The sequence below is a fragment of the Atractosteus spatula genome, chromosome 7 (assembly GCF_055471065.1).
Source record: "Atractosteus spatula isolate fAtrSpa1 chromosome 7, fAtrSpa1.hap1, whole genome shotgun sequence".
Lineage (NCBI taxonomy): Eukaryota > Metazoa > Chordata > Actinopteri > Semionotiformes > Lepisosteidae > Atractosteus > Atractosteus spatula.
The window spans coordinates 64,095,925-64,111,640 of NC_142712.1; the positions used below are offsets into that span (position 1 = coordinate 64,095,925).

Below are 15,716 nucleotides of genomic sequence, written 5' to 3' on the forward strand. Positions count from 1 at the left end.
GCCCAAAGACTTGAAACACGATAACACTAGGCAGGTCTATGAAATATTCAAATTAATTTCACTATATATGTTGAATTGTTCGCATGGATCTAAATCTAAAGGTTAAGGAATGTTTCTAAAATTGTACTCTTCCAGAAAAACATGGGTCTCCTGAAATAGAAATTAAATGGCTACAGTTTTTATTGCTGTCGTCTCCAAATAATAGAGCTTAGCGTGGGGTTTTGCTAAACCTCACACTCATCTGAGAGTCATTTTAGTGTGGATAGACTTTTTATTATACCCTTCTATTATAACACAGGATCCATTTAGAATAGGGAGGGGTTCAGTTTTACAGCTGCACCCAGACCCAGAAGTTAAATGCCACGTGGCTTATTGAGTGTCAGTATAATAAACCTCAGTCCAAGAATATTATTCCAACTCACTGGGGGTCATGACAGCCATTGAAAGGAATAGGATATTAATGTTGCAGGCAAATCTGGACAAGACTTGAATCATTCTTTTTTTTTCTCTCTATAATGAGCAGTAGTAGATGTTGCTACTTCAGTCCAGAAAGTTCCCATATGAGAGATAGCTTTTAGGTTCAGGATTTCGCTCAAATGTTCGCATGCTTCCCACCGGTGACATGAAATGAAAGCTGGGTTATTCACACCCTGCCATTTATTAACAGTAACTGGACACCACAGATGTCATCGGGTTCATTTGCCCTGTGTTTACCTTTCCATGGGCCTCAGCGATTAAATCAACCACATTATAGAATGTGAATGACCTGTTTATGGGTAACCTAAACAATCTGATTTTTTTAAAGGTGGAATTGAACGCTTTGTAATTAGTTAACCCGCATATGCTACTGAAAAAAGGAAATAAAAACCCACTTTATTTTGTTAGCTGTATCACTTTCAAGAAGAGAGTTGAAACTCTCAGCCCAGGTGATTCTGCAGCCCTGTAGCTATTAGGCCCTTGTGTCACACTGCTGACCATTACTGATCTTGAATTAACCAATGTTAATTTTAATATTGCACAGATTTTAACTTGTGTGGTGCAAGGTCATTTTTAAATATTCAGTCATATGAAGAACATTTACATTTGTTTTATTGAAATAGGTTTCCAAAAGGAATACCTAAAAATGACTTGCAGTCCACGAAGGCTACGTTTTTGTTTTGTAAACTTGATGTAAAATACACGTGTTGGAATTTTAACATTCCATATAACTAAGCGGTCTCTAAATCAGGAGTTTGAAGCTCTAGCCCTTTAAGTTAGAATGGTTTTCTAGATCTTTTTTAGCCTGGGCCCCAAGTTACTTATCTGAACAGTCATGAACTAAATGGGAATTTTAAACCCCTGTGTTTTGGAATTGAAAAACCGATTGTATTCATATTGCAGCATTTATACAACATGAAGAAGTGTTAGCCTGGAAAATGGAACAAAAACTGCTGACAAGTCTATATAAGCTGATATAAACAATACAAACTGAAGTGTTCAGTGCTGTTCATCTGCACAAATACCCAAATACCTGAGCAAATAGTTTTCACTTCCAAACTACATAAAATAAGTAACCAACTGCCAAAATAATTGTACGAATCTGTTCAGCAAACAGGGAATTTAATCTGATTAATGCAACCATGGATTACAGTTAAGTTTGAATCTACTATGATGAGGATTGTAATAGAACATTTATTAAAAAACAGAACCTAAAGCTATTAAAAGTGCAGCTAACATTAGCTGATACCATGAAACTTTATCATTAATTCCCATTGATTGTTTTTGGTAGAAGCATGTTGTTTAAATGTAGAGATGAAAACTGCTATTAATTTATGACTTTTAGCTGGATTCAAAAGCATTGAAAATGAAACTGGACTGCAGTTTGGCAATTGGTCGCCTTTTGGTAACTTTTCTGTTTTCCCTTAAATTTTGAATATATGAAATGTATTTTTCCACTGACTTCAGATTTCCATACTTGATATCCTTCATGTGCTATTTTTGTTAATCATCTTCTCTTAATATTTTAGGTATTTATTAATCTTTTAATTTTCATATCTGTATTTGAATATTGCATTATGAATTTGTTTTGGTTCAAATGTTACTGTAAAAATGTTTTTTTCCCCTTTTGGGATGCCTTTCATTTTGTGCTTTGTATTTTTCAATTAAACAGTGGTTTTATTGAACAACTGAAATCTGCTGCAACAAAAGGCAGAGGCATGCAGCCACATGTGAAGAGGATGTTGATCAAAAGAGGAATGTCAAAAATCACAAGAGACCCTTTTTGTTTTTATTTTTAAACCTCACGCACAGTTGATTTTTTGTGACAAGTCTTTATCCGAGAAGCTGTGTAAAGTCTCTCTTTGATTGCCAAACAGGCTCTTACACCCCCCACACGCATACACAAAGGCGTTTTATTTCTGCTCTTTGTAGGGTTTTGGCAGCCGCCCTCCTGTGTAATGCTGTTAAAGGATTTTATTGGGAAAACTATCCGATCAGTAATTGGGTTATCCCAGACCCGTGACTGATTGGCCAACGGCCCAATTAGGGATGGAAATGAAGCAGATGAGCACCTGTGTTAGTGGGTCATTAGGAGAGGAAATGATCTCATTTCTTTGTGTCTTTTTTTAGGAGGATAGCCTCTGTAGCAGACATGGTTTGTGGTCAGTGCCATAAACATTTGATGTCATATTATCACTTATGTGGCAAAAAAATTGCTCAAACCTTTTCTAACTGCATCTGATTTTTCACAAATACCACTTTGCCTAGTTTATAGCCTCCCCCCCAGTGTTTGTATTGTCATTTTTGGATTTTGTAAATTTTTATGTTGGGTTTCTGAAAATAGGGAGCAAATATTAAGCTGCAAACTTAAACACTTACACTTAAAACATAATGGGGAGAAAAGGGAAATTGATCCAAATCAGAGATTTTTGCATTGTCTTGACTTCAAGATATTGTTTCACATATTTAAAACTAAGGGTCAATCAACTGCTATAATCAAATAAATTAACAGTGCTCAGTCCTCCCATTATCTTGTAACCTTTCTTAAAGGGGCATTATGTTCAGTGGTAACATTTATTCTTTCGATCATTAAAACCTGAATTGAGTTTTACAATATGCTTGGTGCCTCAGGGTTCCCAGCAGTTGTCCAGTTGACATTGTGATACCCTTGAAACATTTCTCTCATATTTATTTACCCTTTTATGCTAAATAATCAGTTAAAAAGGAAAGAAATTTAAAATCTGGTAATTGCAAAGTGAAATCTTTGTTTTGATACAGTTCAATGATAGAGAGGTTTGCCAATCACAAATATCTTCACTGGCCATTTTCTTGAAGCTAAATTCTTTATTAAATGTACTCTTCATCAGCACATACTGTAGCTTTCTGTCAATTCTACAGCATTCATGTGCAATTTAGAGTGGACGTTCTGGTTCTATTGCTCATGTGTGAGACACTGAATGATCTAGCTTCAAGTTTATTATTAGTTTTACCAGTCTTTTAAAAATAATAATAATTGCTTACACTTATATAGCGCTTTTCTGGACACTCCACTCAAAGCGCTTTACAGGTAATGGGGACTCCCCTCCACCACCACCAATGTGCAGCCCCACCTGGATGATGTGACGGCAGCCATAGTGTGCCAGAACGCTCACCACACATCGGCTATCAGTGGGGAGGAGAGCAGAGTAATGAAGCCAATTCACAGATGGGGATTATTAGGAAGCCATGATTGATAAGGGCCAATGGGAAATTTGGCCAGGACGCCGGGGTAACACCCCTACTCTTTTCGAGAAACGCCCTGGGATTTTTAATGACCTCAGTTTTATGTCTCATCTGAAGGACGGCGCCTGTTTACAGTACAGTGTCCTCGTCACTATACTGGGGCATTAGGACCCACATGGACCGCAGGGTGAGTGCCCCCTGCTGGCCCCACAAACACCTCTTCCAGCAGCAAACTTAGCTTGTCCCTAAATGAAGGAATAGTGTGAATCCCTTAATCCTTGATCTCCCAGTTGAAGCTGTTTAAAAATGCTGAAGACCAGGCACCAAGGACCAGGGTGATGGAGCCTTCTTGTGTACGGCACCTTGTCTCTTAACTCTTGGTTAGACACTTTTCATCTGTTTTCGAAAGACTTAGTTATGTATGAACAATACTCTTTAATGTATAGTTTTACTTTTGGTTTTACTGGGTCGTTCTTTTGTGCTTTCTTTTTTCTCCTCTTTTTAATTGTCTTGCGTATATGCAATTGTATTGTGCTTCCAGTTTCTTATGCTGAACATTAGAAATCATAGATGGCACGCTATGTTGAGTATATAGAGAAAAGTTTATTTTGCGTCATGCAATTAATACCAGGCATTTAAATATAGCAAACCTTTAGAGAAAGTGTTTTCTGCTAGGATAAGACTGGCAGGGTTACACTGAAGGGTTAAGGGTAGTGTATCAAGGGTTAACTAAAAGTTCGCTATGAGCAGCAGAGGATACATTAATCTGCATCTCTGGTCTATATGCAAGGCCTGTGGCTAAAAGGGCTCAGACACTGTCATAAAAGTGGCTTGTTCATTAACAGCTGATACAGCAGATTTGGTAATAATCCAGAATCTGCAGCTTTTAGCTGACACTTGCTTGGGCTTTAATTGAATTACTGCAAGCTCATCACCTCATATTGAGGCAAAGCTAGAGGATGATGCAAGTGTAAAACTGGAATGGAAGAAAATCCAGCATAAACTGTTCATTCTATAGTGCTAATGCAAAAGCCAGCAAAGGCCCATAACCCAAGCTATCGAATTGTTTGCCTTTGGATTTAAAATACTGGGTGAAGTAAGCTTGAAGGAAAAGGAGCAATTTCGCTTAGGTGTTTGAGTTAAAGGACAGAAAACTGAAGCTTTCTTGTGGTTTAGACCTGATTTAGGTGGTGGTCTTTCCTTGCTATTATGACTAAGAGACTGGAAGGAAATTTAATATTTTGGCTGGAGCTGTGGACCCAATAGGCAACGTCTTGAAATGTGGCTCAAAAATAGCATGGCTAAGTATAGGGGCAGTTTGTTAGAATATAAATTACTAAAATGTTTTACTGTATTGTTTAAAACATTTGTAATTTCCTCCACCTATTGGTGTTAGCCCATTTTTTCTGCTGAGAATCTGCTGGTTGACGAGTAATTTGTCTTATTAAAGTACAAGCACTTTGCAAAGAGAGACGGCTTGTGTAATTAATAAAACAGCTCAATTGGTGGAAAGTGGGGTGTGGGGAGGTGGAGACAGAGAGACTAGATTTTGACGGTAATTTACTAATTTAATAATAAAAAGCTATTGGATTAAGGATGGAGGATTCACTAATGAAATTAGCTCTTTGTTCAAATTTTTGCGATGCTGCCTAGCTGTTCGGGCACGAGGCTCATTTTCATCTTTAATGCATGAGGTGACGGTGTTTGGAATGTCTGTTCTGCAAATACCTTGTGTTGCTGCTTTGCTGGCCATTGACGATATACACGGCAGGCCACTCAGCGACCCTGAACCTTCGGCTGCTGCTTGATTTATAATCCAACTGTGGTAGTGGGGGTGGACAATAGAAGAGGCCAGCCTGTGGGACAGAGGTTTGTTGGAATGTCAGAAACAGGCTTGTTTTCACTCGCAGGCCCTGACATATCCATTTACCTATGAACATGGAGGGTGGTGGTGGGGCTCAGAACAAAAGGGTCTGAGGAGACTGGCTCCTGGGCCTTTGAATTTTGAGAGGGAGGGGGTTGAAGGTGGAGCACATGGAATCCTGGGTGTCTTGTCCACACTTGCTGTTTTTATCACACTTGTCAGGATCAGCACTAACATACCTGATATGAACAAAATAGAATAGGGGTATCCCTGAAGGAAGGTGTAGAGTCCTGGATGTCAGTTGTCCCCACACAATTTAAAAAAAAAAGTTTTGCTAGTGGACAAGCAAATAACATGTATAATTTTGCTGCTTTTATAGACAGCACTGGTAAAGGATCGTTTTATACATTGAAAAAGGTTCAGTGTTACCCTTAAATAGATATGCTTAAATCTATTTATTTTTTTAAGAAAGGAGAAATGAAGGGAAGGCAAATTTATTTAAAAGGTGTTGGATTCCCTTTTGTTGCTGTACATCACAGTAAAGCATAACAGTTGTCCTACTTATTTAGGACTCAGTCTTGCCACAATTTTATTGTAATTGTTTTTTATCATGTTGTAGATACATGATTGCTGTAGATTGAATTCTTTACTGTATTTTACAATGGTTTTTTCCATGAACAAAATCTTGACTTCAGAAATAGCATAAAGTTACTATTATCTAGTTATCTAGTTATCTAGTTTGGCTGGTAGTAACTAATTGATCTGTGGATCCCATCCATCCATTTTTTCCAAAGATGTCTGCATGGCTGGGTATTTTTTTCCAGACTCTCAGAATGCTTTCTGTAAAAAAAAAAAAAGTACATTACATTCTTGCCTTTGAGGCTTCAAAATCAGAATGGAGTACTCAAGTCCCCTCATAGTCAGTTCTGTTCGGCACTAAAAAGTTCAGTTCCTTTAGTCTGTCATTGTAGTGCATTTCTTTAAGACAGAGAATATATCTGGTTAGTCTTCTCTGTGCTTATTCCAGACCAGCAATATCTTTTTTGTAACTGGTGACCAAAATTGTACACCATATTCAAAATGTGGTTTTAGTGGTGTTCTATTTTAACAACATCCTTTGATTTAACCTCTACATTAAAATATGTTCATGTCTTTTTATGCTGGATTTTCAGTGCTTTTCCATAATGTCTAGAAGATGAAGATGTCACCATAAACACCTATGTCTTTTACGCAAGTAACATTTTCAAGCTGAATTTTCTATCCAATGTTTGAAATACATGCAATGTCACGATGTAAAAACCTACTAGTCTGCATTTGTCATTTTCCAGATATGGTTTTGTAGAGTTTTGATTCTTTCCTATGTTTTTGAATTTTTGGCATTTACACAGCATCTGCTAATACACCTGTTTAGGTGTCATTTGTGCTGTTGAATACTTAACCAACTGTTTCAGAATCTAGATCTTTCATATAAACAATGAATAGCGGTAGTCCTGATGCAGATTGCTATGGTACACCACCAATTACATCACCTTACGTTGAGGATTAATTCCTTATCTGTACTATTTTCTGTCTGTACTGAATCCAAATTCCTGCTCCTTGAAAGGTCACACATACATTGAATTTCTGTAATTATTGAATATTGAGCTCATATTTAATATTGAACTTTCCTTCCTCAATCTCAAGAAACAGCTGGGTATAGTATTCACTTAATACATCAACCGTTTCCCTTTGAATGTTTGAATGTTTGGCATTGTTATCCTTGAGACACTGTATGTTACTCTTTACAATTGTTTTGATGTTGTAATACTGAAAACATGCATTTTCAGTTCCATTGCCATATTTTTGCTCATTCTTATTTTTCTGTCCTTTTTACCCATGCATGTAATTCATTATGTTCTCTTTTCATAATTGGATATTTTTATATTTTTATAAAGTACTCTTTCTTTTCATTTAAATAATCTTTTGATTTAAACAATCAATCAATGGGGCCCTGCTTTGTGTGCTTTCATTGATATATTCATAAGTTGTGTCTGTTGTGTGCTTCAGTTTGTGAACTGCCACCGTCCACTCTCTAATGTAGGTCCTTACCATCCTACAACTCTTAATCTGTCTTATTCCTTACTGTTTTGCTTTCCTGAAATTATAAACCTTTGTTCTGGGCTATGCACATATTCAGTATATACTTCAAAGTATAACATATTCTAATCATACATCTCTCACCTTTGTGTTTCTTACTCTATTATGATTATTTGAAAGGTCTAGATCATGAGACAAATGTGTATAGTTTCTGAGACCCTGAATTCCTCAAGGTAATATTCCCATACCCAAATACGCTGGTGTATAGTGCTATACCTCCACCTCTTCCAGGTCTCTTTTTAAGACTACAGTGTTTATCTCTTGTATTTTGTTCTGAATACTCATGGCATTACATTAAGCACTAAATTATGTGGCCTTTGCTCCTTATGGCTAATTGCTGAGTATCTTACTTGAAATTGGTTTAGATTCTCTGTTGCAGTTTAAATGTTTCCAAATTTTGCCCCAAGCCAAATGATACCCATCTCATGAAAATAATCCATCAAGTCTTTACAGTTAGTTTTTGCCATAGAAAGATTTCCCAGTGGTCAAGAAAGCAGGCATTTATTTCTGCACACTACCACACGATGTGCAGGCACAGTTCCTGAGAAAGCTACTGATTTAGTCTTTTTCCAGAGTCTTTGAGTACAGTACCATATCACAGCATTATCAAAATCTTGAATGATTTAATGGTATAGGCATAAATGGTTGTATAGCTCTGGTATTCTGTGCTCATGAACTGCAGGATTGCTCAGAAAATCCATCTTTTTTAAGGCTCACCTCAGATATTTTCATTGTTGCTTGTGTGGTATCAGCACGTAATGTCCCCTTTCTCTTTTTATGCAGAATGGCAGTGCAACCTGGAGTGATGAAGCTGATGGAGGGAGAGGAAGAGGAGAGGCCTCTAGAGACTTTGCTAAGGTCAGCCTCCACTGGAATTTCAGTAGTTCTGTTAGAATATCTCTCTGGGCTGCAAAGACTAAAAGATTATTCTTGAAAAAAATATCCTAATTCAGACTGGAACCATCTGTTTGAAAATTAAATCTTAAAAAAAAAAGAAGGTTTCCCAGAGCTTTGAAGTTAAGATTTTTCATGTTAAAATGTTTTCCTTTTGCAGCTGTATGAATTGGACAGTGATCCCAAACGCAAGGAATTTCTGGATGATTTGTTTACTTATATGCAAAAGAGGGGTAAGTCTTTTATTTCTGAAGGCTTTTAAGAATTTACACAATGAAACAGTCTTAAAATACCTCTCCTGCTAATATATCACTGGTTCAAGGGGCTCCCTGCTATGAGATTTTATTTACAATTTCCTTACTTTAGCATTGTTTAAATACTTTTCATATTCATTGGGCTATTTTTGCTGTAAAATGAGACTGTGTGAAAATGTTGGATTGTTGTGATTTGTGTGACTTTCTCTTTAATTTGGTAAGAGTGGGGATTTCAAGTCTTAAGATCTCTCTTTAAAAGTCATTTGGAAGTAAAAAATAAGGCCATACTACTTCTGTGGAGAAAAAAACCCTAAACAACAGCAACCATCTGATAATGACATACAAGTTTTCACTTTATAAGAAACCACAAGCCTAACTGACTGTGATCAAGACTGACTGTTTTCATAAAATAATTTGAACTCTGATATCTTATTTTGTGTTTTATGAAGTACCAATTCATTTTCTGGATGTTCATTCTTCAGATACTGGGATAGAAAAAGTTTAGACATTAGGCATTGTAAACATGCTCTCTTCCTTACACACAAAGAAAAGCTAAATGTTTAATTTACATTACAAAAATGTATTTTTCCTTTGTCATTTACTATCACTGTTTAATGTTCTCTCTAGAGCTAAAATGTCAGGCAACTGTTGCCTGCTAAAACATAGTTGACATCGGTCAGACAGATGCGAATGTTTGCTTCCAGGGTTAAGATTCTTTTAGTGTTTTTACAGTGTTGGCATTATGGACAAGCTTACTGGGACACCATAATATGTAAATCATGTAATTTATTCTGTTTTTGTGATGAACAGAAAAATTCATTGTAGTATTCTGAATTCAGTCATGTGGTAAGAAGACTTGAGGACTAAATGTGCTTCACCATTCAGTACTGTTCAGTCAAAAACACTTCTACTGAATAACCACTGTTACTGGTAATAGCTATGAAAATGATAAAGCTAAATTAGAAGACAGAAAAGATGTGAGAAACAAGACAGACTCCTTACATTTCCAGATGTAAAATTAAGGAGTAGCAAACAAATGTCAGGAGAAAATAAAGCTCAAAATCATGTCTAGGGAAGACAATAGGCAAGTGAAATTTAAAGTTGACAAGTACAAACTTATCCATGCAGGAAGTAGGACAATACACTATCATTTCTCACGGGTGATTAAGACCTTATCAAGACAATGTGGGGGTGGAATAAAAAAATGATGTTTGGTTATGTAGCAAAAAAATTTAAATTGAAATCAATGTAAGTTATAATTAAACTTCAAAATGCAGGAGTAAAACTTCATCCAGAATATTGTGTTCAATTGTGGTTAACATACTACTAAAATGATATTATATAGTGTACCAAGTGAGCAGCAAAAATGATTCCTTGTCTCAGGGGATTGACATACAGTGTCCTCCATAACCATGCTCTTGCTAAATGTTACTAAAGATGATTCTGTGGAAAGAAATATGTATTTTTGGCAGTTAACTGCAGTCACTGCTTTCTTGAATTGGAATCATGCATGTTCAATTAGGTTGAGGCCTAGAGATTGTGATGTCCACTCAAGAACATTGATTTTGTGTTTTGATAACCATTATTTTGTAAATGCATGCTTGGGATCATTATCATGCCTGAATATCCATTTTTTTATTTTCAGATAAATTGAAAAGAGCAACATCATTTGTCCACAAAGTGTGTTATTTACAAAACACAGTAACCATAACTTATTAAAACCCTTGCAATGAGTGATTTCTGCATTCTCCTCCTTTTGCTTTGATCATCCTGAGAAGACACTTCCTTAAGTATTTTAAAAGGCTGTGTCACATCTCCTTAGGGATTTCTGACCATTCCTCTAGGGAGATTTTCTCCATCTCCACTGGATTTCTTTGTTAGCTTTTTTCACTGCTTTCTTAAGTTCAAACCATACATGTTCAATTAAACTAAGGTCTGGGGATTGCGATTACAGTCAGTTGACTTTGTTCAGATAGTCATTTCTTTGTAGACTGTGATGCATGTTTGGGATCATTATCATGCTGGAATGTTTTCAGTGCAGCTTGAGACTCCTAGCAAAGGATACAGGTTTTTGGCCAAAATGTAGTGCTACATTCTTGAATTGCTCATTGCTCTCTCAACCCTAAGGGCACCAGGACCAAAAGATGCAAAATAGATCCATCTCCATATTTCATATTTCATGTTTTTCTCAGCATGTGTTAAATATATTGCTAGTGAGTATAACCACAAAGCTCAATTTCTGTTTCATCTGACCATAAGACATGGTCCCAGTTGTCACTTAAGTGCAGTTTGGCAAATCTATACAACCTATTTTTATGTTATGACTTCAGGACAAGCTTCTTCATGCATATGGTGTTCACGAGTTGCAAGGAAGTTGACATCAAATAGTAGTTTGTATTATAATGATACCAGACTGTCATGCAGATCTGGAATGTTTTAGCCTGGGATTTGTGATTGTCTTCTAAACTAATTCTCTGTCACCACTGCATGTGGTGACTTCCTGGTAATGATGCAACTGTTTTTGTGATCTTGAATTTTTAATGATGGAAATTCTTGCTTTCATACTGTCATTTGAACTGCCGGAAACTGTACAGGAAGGAAAATTCTTTGTGATTTTTTTTTCTACAGACATCAACTAACTTTTGATCCGATTGGAGACAAAGATCATTAACTTTGTCTGGAATTCTGATTTTTCTGGCTTTTATCATAATGGCAAATGCTACTGAAGGATTTCCTTGCTACTGCATTACCTCCTTTCATACCTCATGGAAGCAGGGATACAATTAAATCTTGTAGAATGTTCCAGAAGCTTTATAAATGTCCAGACCACAGAATGTTGCCACAGAATTGTTTTTGCTGGAATTTATTTGTAGTTGTTTGTAGAACATTGTGTTTTTTTTAAATACATTACTGTTTGGGGTAAAAAGACTGTTTTCTTAGTTGTTTATTTAAGAACATCCTTATTTTAACACTGAGTAAAACAAACTCAGTCTTCAGCAGTCATATTGTTCCATTGAAAATGATTTTGTTTACATTTAGAAAGGATGTTAATAAATATGGAGGGCACAGCATAAGGAAGAGTTAAGGGATGTAGATCTTTTAAGTCTATCACTGAAATCGCTGAAATTGATTGATTGGAGATTCCAACTAAGGAAATGGGTAACAACTACAAATGAAAAAGAAATTCATTTAGGTTGATGACTAAGAAAAGACTGAGACTAAGAAAAACTGCCTTATACTGCACTGTAGGTATCTGGAACTGGCTTCCCAGTCAAGCTTCTGAGTTCCAATCTCAGGTCTTCTTCAAAAAATGATGGCATTTTAGATTCACATAGCTACAAACTAGCAAAATGAATCAGTTGGCATCCTCTTGGTTTGCAACAATTATTTTGCTCTTGTGGTGTCAAGAAATTGTTTTTCAAGTTTGGTTTACTATTGGAGTGTCTTCAAATTAATTTGATAATTTTTATTCATGGTTTTTGGAGCAAAATTTGAAACCTATAGGTTTTTTAGTCCTTGTTTTGACACTCATTCTCCACTCATCCACTCATTCTCTCTAGAGGTAGATGCTGCACCTTCAATGTGATTATGTAGTTTGATTGATGATTGTTTAAATGAAGATAGCATTATCACAGCAGTGGAGGCCCATTTATGTCCAGCGCTCTTAATAAATGTGCCTGAGGTGGCTGAAGCAGGCCAGGCCTTTCTCATGGTAATTAGATAATGAGAATATTTGTTTCACTAACCTGTATTGATAGGAAGAAAACAAGATAAAAGTTCAGCCATATTTTGCTTTTTGTCCTTGGAGACTTATTTTGGGTATATATATAATTTTCTGATCAAATCCTTCCTAAAGAGAGATTGAGACAAGGGATCAATGTGTTCTTGTGGTTTTCTTAGAAAACAAGCACATTTAAGTTGTAATAATGAAGTAATTTTTAATGAAAATAAAGTGAGCCTTACGAATATGTGATAACATATGCCAATTTACTGCATTTAAAAATGTAAATGCTGCACTTCATACTATTTTAATTGGGATAGGCGATGCAAGCTATCTGCAAATAAAGGTAGATGTATAGCAGCAGTTCTTTTAAAGAAATGTATGCTTTAAGCCAAAAACATTGTATGCAAAATCCAAAGAACAATGGGGAAAGCTTCTGTTATGATGTTCCTTCTCTTAGGTGTCCATGGAAGTTAAGTCCAGTTTGCTGAGCCATTTATCTTGTTGGTGTATTAAGCTTTACAAACATGTGACAAATCAAATGCCTTCCAGTATTGTCAGCTACCTGGCTGTGGCCCTGGGGCGGAGCGGTGGCTCAGGATCTGCGCCTGTGGCTGGAAGGTTGCCGGTTCAAATCCCGCAGTTGGCAGAGGAATCCTACTCCGTTGGGCCCCTGAGCAAGGCCCTTAACCCCAAGCTTCTCCAGGGGTGCTGTACAATGGCTGACCCTGCGCTCTGACCTCAGGCTTTTCTCTCCCTGTCTGTGTGTCTGTGTCTCATGGAGAGCAAGTTGGGGTCTGTGAAAAGACAAATTCCTAATGCAAGAAATTGTATAGGGCTAATAAAGTGATGTTATGTTATGTTATGTTTTGCTGTTCACTAAGACCTAAGAAGAAATAATATCCCTAATGCTTCTGTAGATTAAAGACTTGGCAGACCTCCTTTCTCCCAAAAGGGACACTGTTCAGTAAAAAAAAGTTGCATGGCTGCCTCTCACTTGTCTAATGGGGAGGATGCATCTCATTAGAGGAAGAAGTGCTGAAGGGTCCTAGACAACAAACATTCATGTTTTTTAAATACATTCCTTTTACTCAGAAATTTTGAACAGAGATCCAAATCTTCATTCAAATGTAATGTAAGATACCTTTTGTTTGGTACTCATTGTTGTAATTCTTTTGCAGTTTTTTTCTATTTTGAATTTGTACTGAAGTGTTTTTAGCATTTGTATTGAGTACTTTTGCTCTTGGAAAGCTGTTGGAGGTGAAGCAAATCACTTTTTCATGCTGATTATTTTATGGACATCTTGGTTTTACACAAGCAATTAAAAGAATATACATCATCTTCCAAAAGTGTTCACAGATCACTGCCAGTTCCTGTTTTGTTTTGATAATCCACAAGTACCAGTAAACTTCAAGCATCAACAACTGAGGGCTTATTTTCAATGACTTCTTAACTTTGAAAGGTATAAAACAATTATGAAATTAAGATGAGTTTACTCATACTGTCTAAGCTAGGATATGGATATGGCAGTGAGGGTGGAGTGAAATTTTCTTATCAAGTGGTAGTGTTGCTTTGATCCGATTTCAACGCACCATCCTATATTTAGCATGTTTTGTACTTTTGAAACCTTGGTTCTAGGAGAACAAAACAGAAAAGATTCTGTAGCTCACAATCCTTTTCAGATAGGATTAAGGCTAAGATTTTCATACAAGCTTGTTACATTTATGATGTTCATTTTGTGGTATTTTGGGACTCCCTATTTGTATGTATTCACAAGCCATTTTAAAAATGCATTTTGTAAGGCTAGCATTTTTTATACAAAAACTTCTCTTGTCTGAACAAGCTCTTTGTACCTATGTACTGTTTGTTGTTTTCTTACAGTGAAGGTCATGTGCAGTAGATGTTTTGATAGGAAAATAAATACTGTAAAAGTTGCAAGATCCTGGATTGTACAAGGTCAACAGGTCATTTAAAGTTAAAAAATGATCATTTTTTGTTCAATCAGTAAACATAATAAACAATGATTTGAGCTTTTTAAAATTATGTAGAATAAAATAGCAATCCAAATGTTTCAGGGGTGCCTAAAATTAAGTTATCTAGATGGAGTTATGCATGTCAAAGCTATAGTGCAGATAACAAAATGCCTGAAACTGATAGAGGATTAACGCATTATATCATACTTTTGATAGTGCCATTAACCTCCTCAATAGATTTTTAATGAAGCAGATGGGTCGTCGTTTGTATTGGGCTTCTCCTTTTCCCTCCAGGCAGGGTGACTGGGACAGGGGTCTGTATTACAGGTTTAAAGACTAAAACTTGCAGTTTACCCAAATGCCTGTCAGTGCTGTCCACTTCAAATGATTAATGGTGTGTATCCAATATACTGATAGACTTTCTACTGTGGGTGACTTCTGTTAGGGGGGAAGCAAGCTGGTGATTTTTCTCTTTTCTGTATCTGCTTCATATTCTTAAAGATTTTGGCTACCCCTTCAGTTTCATTTGTCTGATCAGCTTTTCACCACTGCTTGGTGCTTCATTGACTCTTTATTAAGTCTTAAAACAAGTACATGTAACATTCCTGAACTTGTTTTAAACAACAACAAATATTTAGTTCACCAGCACTAACCTTACATTCTATTTGTAAAGATAAATTGCCCATTTTTAACAAGACAGCTTTATTTTGTTTTCTGTAAGCACCCTGTCTCACCCTTCTCCCATTTCCTCCAGTTTTTTTGCATTGTTTTTAAGATGGCTAGTTTAATAGCTTACAACTGTTTTATAAGCAGAATATTTAACTTCAGATATAAAAATGCCATTTGTAAACTCTTGTCAAAGCAGTGAGCACTTTTTCTGAAACGATAAACAAGAACAATGTTCTTGAACAATTTTGTATGATCTACTTAGGAATTTCTTGTTTTGGACAAGAAACATAAACCTTATCTATACCTGACATAAAAGTTTTTTTCCAGAACTTTTCATCCTACTTTCTCAGTCCTCCTTGAGAGTATGGTACTTCTTACATTTAAAGATTTTTTTCCCAAATGGAAAGACTAGACTTTACTAAAAGCCATGGGACATGAAGAGGCCATAATTCCACAGTGGTAAAGGCTGTAGTGGGAAGGGTTGTTTAGCAGTGGTAATCTTAGAA

General features: G+C 36.2%; 1 protein-coding gene across 1 annotated transcript in view; it reads left to right on the forward strand.

Moving 5' to 3' along the window:
- Window positions 1-15,716, forward strand: part of LOC148831657 (AT-rich interactive domain-containing protein 3B-like) — a 53,902-nt gene that overhangs the window by 20,804 nt on the left and 17,382 nt on the right. The window contains exons 3-4 of the mRNA XM_088920217.1: window positions 8,483-8,557; window positions 8,754-8,826. Of these exons, the coding sequence (XP_088776343.1) occupies window positions 8,483-8,557; window positions 8,754-8,826 (148 nt within the window). The remainder of the gene's footprint in view (window positions 1-8,482; window positions 8,558-8,753; window positions 8,827-15,716) is intronic.